General features: G+C 52.9%; 1 protein-coding gene across 1 annotated transcript; it reads right to left on the bottom strand.

Annotated features, from left to right (window-relative positions):
* Window positions 1–143: 143 nt before the first annotated feature.
* Window positions 144–3,901, bottom strand: PG986_007257 (Polarized growth protein rax2; the record flags this gene model as incomplete). Its single annotated transcript, XM_066843479.1, has 2 exons — window positions 144–376; window positions 442–3,901. The coding sequence occupies 2 exons, from the start codon at window positions 3,899–3,901 to the stop codon at window positions 144–146; spliced, it is 3,693 nt and encodes a 1,230-aa protein (XP_066699591.1).
* Between the last annotated feature and the right edge of the window lie 3,360 nt (window positions 3,902–7,261).

The raw sequence follows: 7,261 nt of genomic DNA on the forward strand, positions 1-7,261 counted from the left end.
CGGCAGAGGCTGTCACCTACCGGTCCAGTGCTGTAAAAAGGCCATCCTGTGGTCATGGCTCGCCTGCTTTGCTTATCCAAGCAAGTGCGGATTCAATACGCATGGCACCAGTGCCGGCCGGGTGTGTTGTGTTGGCCGGTTGCTTATACGTGAGGAGCTCCAGGGCGGCCCTTGCTCAATGAATCAAGCAGCTCATGCGGCGGTATCCTTCGCATTCCGCTACCCCGGTCGTACATTGATGTCGGTGCAGGAACATAGCCATCGCGCTTCTTCCGGTACCGATCAAGGGCGAGACCGGCCACCACAATAAGAAGCATCAAGGCCAATGAGATTGCGAGACCAATCAGGACAATGAATCCTACTGCTAGCCCAGGGTCTGAAAAGAAAAGAGAAATGTATTAGCAGCTTGATCCGAACACGAATTGATATTTTGCGACTTACTTGAGGGCTTGAAGAAGTTGTCCGGGTTTTCAACGAAGATCTTCGCAATCGAGCCAGCACTGTTACCCGTGCTGCCTGTGAGAGCATATGGTCGGATCTTCTCTCCGTCAAACAGAGCACTGGATGCCTTCCCAAAGTTAGGAATGGACAAGGAACCCGTGATCATCAGGATCTGGTTGGAGTCGACCAGTTTGGAATCTGAGGCACGGGTTTCCGTCACGGTAAAGACCTGAAGACTCTTGATGACTGTCTCGGCGCCGAAGGTGATCCCGGCCGACACCATAGATGAGCCGTCATATTTCAGCAGGTACACCTTTCCATCCTTCTCAGTCCCTGAAATCCAGAGCTGAGTACCTTCCTTGTTGGCAGCAGTGATCGCATTGACGGGACCCGGAAGCTCGGGGAAGCCTGACCACGACGAGCTCGAGGCATCATACGACGCAAGGAAGGCAGATGTATCGTTGAGGGTCATGTTGCCGCCCACGACCACTTTGGTCTTGCTGGACCAGATCATGGCATTTACATCACCCTGTAACCCGAAGCCAGGGCGGCTCCATTGGAAGGTTGAGGTGCTGAAGACGCAGAGCCCGGGGCAATCCAATGACCCGGCATCATCGAAGGAGCCTCCAACAAAGACATCGCCACTGTCGGGCCTAACCGTAATGGAAGAGACAGTGCCCTCGCCACCACTCAAGGACGGGGGCTGTTGGTTGAATTTCTTGTCTGCCATATCGAAAGAGACGAGCCCATTCACACGGGATTCGCCAACTGTTCCGTTGACTCGTCCACCGGCGAACAATGTATTGCCCTGAATAGCCACAGCTCGGATAGTAGACTCATCGGATACGCCAGCTGGGAGTCCGGTGACTCGGTTGTTTGCGCCGCCATCAATGAAAGCCATATTGGAAATCTGCTTTCCCTCCGAATTGGTTGCGGAGAAGTGACCAGCAAGAATGGTCACATTCTGCCCCCCTTCTCTGTAATAAGCACCGGTCACAACACCAGAGACATCAGTGCTGTTTGCCGGAGAAATATGCCGTCTGACGCCAGCAAAGTTACTTGTGTTAGCTGTAGGCGTCGGTGGCTGGATGTTCAGAGGGAACGACCCCAGTTTATCACCCATAGTGGCAGCACCTTCGGCACGCAAAACCTGTGAGCTGAGGGAACCAGCATACACGGACTTTCCGTCGTCATCGCCGTTGATGAACGACGTGGAGAGGATGCCGTCCAGGAATGGGGTGGGGCCATTCAGGTTTTGAAGCCAGTTGCTCTGCGACTTGACCCAAATGGCAAAGCCGTTGACTGGGCGTTCTGGGTTGTTGCCGAAGGCCAGTAGTTGCGAGAAACTGCCAGAAACAGCGATGACGCTCTCCGGCTTGTTGGAAGTGAGGTTCAGAGTCATGTCCACGACGTTCATAACCGGCCCGTTGACTCCAGCGCCAAGAGAAGCCCATTTCTTGCTTGCAGTGTCATAGACAGCAACGTTCTTGAGGGCTTCGTTTGATCCATCAGACGTATTGTTGAAACTGCCCCCAACGAAGAGCTGGTCCTGCACAAGGACCATGGACATGATTTGGCCATTAGTGCCACTCTCGAGTTGAACTGTAGAGCTGTCTTTGCTGTTGATAGCAACAATGTTTCTCACTTTGTCCGAGGTGAAATTGCCACCAATGTAGGTGACATCGCCGGCCGTTGCAAGAGAACTCACAGCCGACCCCTTTGAGAATGTCGAACCGAGCTTGTCAAATGCCGAGGTTTTGAAATCAGCCGTATCGATCTTGGCTTTACTGGGATCGTACTCGAACAGACCGTTCAGTCCACCCGTGGAGCTGATGAGCACAAAATTGACTTTCTGCGCAACCATTGTCATACTTGATAAGTCTTGGTTGTTCAAGGCTGTTATTGTGACACTGGGACGGAACGAGCTCGAGCTCGCATCGAGTATAGCCATGTCAAGCACGTCGTATTTGTCGAAATTGTTGGTCTGGAACAGTACCTTGCTGCCCACCGACGTGTTGGGGCTGACGCTCCATGTGACGTTCACTTGGCCCCGAGTTAAGCACGTACCATCCGGGATGCAACCTGGTGTATAAAGCGAGAGAGTGTAGTTACCAGCCTCTCGAATATCCGGGAAGAAGGTGATGGACGCCGCCGCAGAGTTGACCGGACTGGGGATGTTGACCGAGAGATAGTCCGCACTACTCGCACCAGACGGTGTGACTTTCCAGTCACCTGTGGTGGTCGCGCTCGAGGCGAATGATGTGTTGGCGCACGACGGCTCGTTGAAGTCGTTGATGGCATAAGCGAAGATATCGTCCTGGAAGAGTTCGATTCCATTCAAACCGCCACCCCTGCCGTACCACTCAGAAACGTCAATTCTGAACTCATTCTGGCCCACGAGGTTGACAAAGTGAAAGTCCTGGAACTCAACAGAGGGGTCGTCGCTAAGAGGACACTCGCTCGTGCACGATGTATTCTGGTTCGTCTTCGGATCCACATAGGTGAAATTCATAATTCCGCTGATCGGTAGAGCCGTATATCTCCAGGTCTTTACTCCGCGTCCATCCTGATGCGTATTCCATAGCCGGAGCTTGGTAGGTTGAAACCCATAACGGAACTTGGCAGACCACGAGCCAGGTGTATTGTCTGCTAGCAACCAAGTGTTTCCTGCACCATCAGTCCCTCCAGTCTTGCAAACGATGTTTTTCGGGTCACTGAACCCAGCAGCAGTTGTGCCTTGGTTTGCTGAGATTGTGGCCGTCGATAAGTTGATGACCTGCTCATCAGGTTGACTGGGCGTGCTCGTATTCCCCAATCCAGTGAAGCGCCCACCAAAGACGATATGACCATTGGAGGCTTTGGTGATGGACGTGACGGGCCCGTTGAAGCCCGCGAACGGTAGACTGGCCCAATTACTATCGGCGACCCATGTAATGGCATTTGTCGAATCCGCGGCCTTGAAGCTTCCTCCCACGTAGACCTTGCCGGCATCCTCATCGCAAAATAAGGTGTTCACCTGTCCCAGCAGACCGGCAATCGGGCTCAAGGTCATATCGTCCAGGTTGAACTGCGCAATTCCGGTTGAGGACCTTCCGTCCAAGCTGGTGAAGTTGCCGCCCAAGATAAGTGCACCTCGGAAACTGCATATTGTCTGTATTGACGCGTCGGCCGTCAGAATATTAGAGAAGACGCCGTTAGGCAGGCGGGTCATGAGTGACTCGGAGCCATTGGCGTTGAATGGCTGCTCAGTCTGGCCCTCGAATTCATTGAGTGATATGCCAGCGAAGTCTCCAGCAATGGCTACACGCCCCAAATTACTAAGGTCGAGGTCTGGTGAAGGCACTGGAGTTACGGTTAAAGCATGCGACAACGTCGCGATCGTGGTGAGGCCGAAAAGATACGACGTTAGAGAATTAGCGGGTTTGCGTGCCGCAGGCCGCCGCCTGTAAGATATTCGCATTTTTGAGTCGTCGTGCTGTGACTGATGACCGGAGCAATAATGCGAGACTGATAGGGCCTTGCTCCGGTCGAAATTAGTTGGCCTGAGGATCTGGCTTCGTAGATTTTATTGAATCATGAGAAACGGCTTCAAATAGGAATAACGGCCATGAGGTCAGAGAAATGCAGGTGACGCGAGTAACGAGCGTAAGCTGCTGGTTGTGACGAAATTCCGGCAGGATTAGGGAGGGCGGCCGGTCGATCCTTCTTTTTTTATTCGCGTACGGTCGTCGAGATGGCCAAGCAAGTTGGAGGGAAATGATTAGAGAATGAGGCGAATGCGGCCGGGTCCCAGGGTGAGGCAGTTGTCGGGGGGAGAGCGATCGCGAACAGCTGTTTTGGTTTGGTTAATTGAGCTGAAAGGAGAGTGTTGTTGTTTTTTTCGCTGGTTTCCCCTGCCGTCACACTCCTTGGGCTCGGGTGCGTGCGAATGGAAAATATCAGGTAGGATGCAGACCGATGCAATGCAGTTGATTGAATTGACTCGAACTGCAGCACGGGAGATGAAGGGCCCGTGTTGTTGTGGGAGGTACGGATACAGCGCACACGCACACATACACACACACACACACACAAACTTCAAACTTGCATGCGCACGTACGCAACGTGGGAGGTATGGCATGTACTGCGATGCTGCTGCTGCACTGCGCTGCACCGAACTGAATCGAACTGCACTTGCAACTGCGGCAGGGCGGGCGCTGCGCTGGATGGATAGGGATTTGAGGTATACGATATGTAGAACTTTGCTTTCGCGGTGGACAAGGGAAGCTGGCTAGTCGTACCTGAAAAGACGTGTACTGGCCCGTAACAGGCCTAGCGTCGGGTCTGGGAGAAATGTGCACTGAGTTTACTGGCGTTTGACTGGCAGCTTGGTGACTCAGGCTGCTTTCCACTGTGGGGCGTGCCTGGGTTAGTGGACTCTGGCTAATCAACGGCCAGGCCGGTCTGTCCAATCGATTGGCGGCCTGTTGCTTGCTTTTCCTGCGGCTTGGAATTGATCGAAAGCGGAATGCGATGGACGCCGTGCTAGAGAGACCTGGACCTGGGCTGGGGGGAGGTGGTGACGTGCCGATAATAGCCCAGGTATGGACGACTGCTGCTGGAAAACAGGTTCAATCCAAATTAGCGACCACTCATTAAGCTTGCTGCAGATAAGATTGCTGTGATTCTCGGTTCAAGAACGACACGACAGACAGGCCTGCCCACCTGCCTACCCCTCTCTAGACAAGCTGCGCCTCGTCCCGCGTGTCGCAAGCGATCGGTCGTTGACGAGGGGGGTAGCATTGGTAGCATTGGGGCAGCATTGACAGTATGGTAGTAGGCCTTCGGCAAACGCGGCCTTTTTGATCACCTTGTCCCAGCTCGTTTCGGGAACTTGAACGGCAGCCAGGCCTCTCCTGAACTGGACCGAGAGGGACCAGAGGGACCAAAGGGACCAGAGACACGGAACGGGGTGCAACTGAACATCTTCGTTTGACTTACAGATAGGCAATATGAAAATGAAATAAGACGACGGTTGTAGGTAACAGCCGATGACTTGGACTGCGGGTAACTACAGCAAGCGTTTGCGTAGCGCCAACCTCTTCCGCTTCGGCTTGGGTTATTAGGAATGGGTCCAGCAGGATGAGATGTATGTGACTATCCGGAAGTAGGTAGGTAACTTGGGGAAGGGGACTTGTCGTGTTTCGAGTCGGGCTGCGAGAAAAACGAGTGTACTAGAGACAAATCTTGACGATTTTCCCTCAAAATGTCACAAAAGCCGGACGAGAGCCACCCTGGACAGGTCGTGTCTGGTTGTTAGAGAACGTGGTGGTGGCCTCAGATCAGGGGTAGGAACAGCCGAGGGGACTGGTTGATCTGCTCCAGTCCAGTGCGGACGATTAAACGAATGAATCCGAATGGAATGAGGGACAAATAAGTGAGAGGAAGAGGCTAGAAAGCCAGACCGCACAGAGGTGCTTTGCGAGAGCAGAAAAATCAAAAGAGTGACAGTGTTCTGAACAGAACTTCAACAAGCATCCACCATTCAATTCAACCCAGCCTTGGGCGAGTGTGAGCGTGGAAATACGAGAGGAGGGGGAAGGTGATTCTTCAATTTCAGAGAGACGACTGGCGGGTAGACACGAGAGACACCAGAAGTTTTCTGTCGGCCTGCGTGCCTGGGGGTCAATCCTCATCTCATGCGCGTGTCTCCAGTTTCGGGCCCTGCACGCTCCAGGTCCACGTCTGTGGCCCTGTCAGGGGCTTCTACTATCTTGGGCTAGGCGTGCCGGGGCGCTGCTTCGCTTTTCTTCCTCGTCTGTAACTGGTGCAGTATCATCATCCACCCTGCCTAGCCCGGAAAGAAACCGTGCAGGGGAGGGTCAGCGAACTGGCTGTACTCCAGGTAACGGAGTCCTGATTCCCACATTACCAAGTCGCGTGCAGCCAGTCGAAAGGCCGATCGGGGCTTTGAATCAACTTCATACGACGCGACTCGTGGGCGGGTAACGAAACCAATTTGCACCTCAGCTTCAACCGAATAAAGTAAGTTCCTACATGAAATACATGTACTGATAGGCAATGAGGTACATGCTTTTGCTGCCTGTGTAAGTATCATGTCACTGCATCTGTCTACCCGGTCTGTTTTGCTTTAGGCTGAGCCTCCTGACCAAACTATGGACTTGACGTGTCTTATGCGGCGCTTGTTTCTTTCTGACAGTTCTGACAAGGCTCAACTTTAAACTCTCCCGTACCCCGTGGCAGATAGTGAGAACTTGTTCGATAGTCAATTGGAGTTTAAATGGCGGATCAAAGAATGTGGGTGTCGATCATTCGGCACGCATACCGGACATCCAGGCATTATTTGCCCTGCCCAGGTTAATACCAGCGATATATTCTAGGGGTGAGACCTGCTTGACTATACATGCTTTTTCCCACTACCTCGATGTTTCAGAAGTACATCCTCGCGGGAAACCGTGGCATTGCTGGCTGCATGCTTGGATTATCATGCCCTCAAGTGGCACATGGCTGTGTTGATCTAATACATCGACAAAGAATGCGGCTCCTCAATCTTAAGATGTATCCTATATCTCGTCGACGTATAGCCATGTAGGCAGATGTATTGAATTCTTAGGAGCCCAGGGGAAACCCCTAGCTTGTGCACGCCACAAAAGAGGAAGGGAGATAAGAGTTTCAACGACATGCGCAACGGCTGCTTAGATACCGAGTGCGGTTGCATTGGGCGCAGTGGTTACAGGAAACTGTCGAGAACAGAATCGGCATGATCGTGTCTGGTGTTCCTCGCGCCTTCTGATAGTGGGCTTTGGACGGCGACGCCGTC

The sequence above is a fragment of the Apiospora aurea genome, assembly GCF_038362705.1.
Source record: "Apiospora aurea strain CBS 24483 chromosome Unknown utg000005l_segment0_segment0, whole genome shotgun sequence".
Lineage (NCBI taxonomy): Eukaryota > Fungi > Ascomycota > Sordariomycetes > Amphisphaeriales > Apiosporaceae > Apiospora > Apiospora aurea.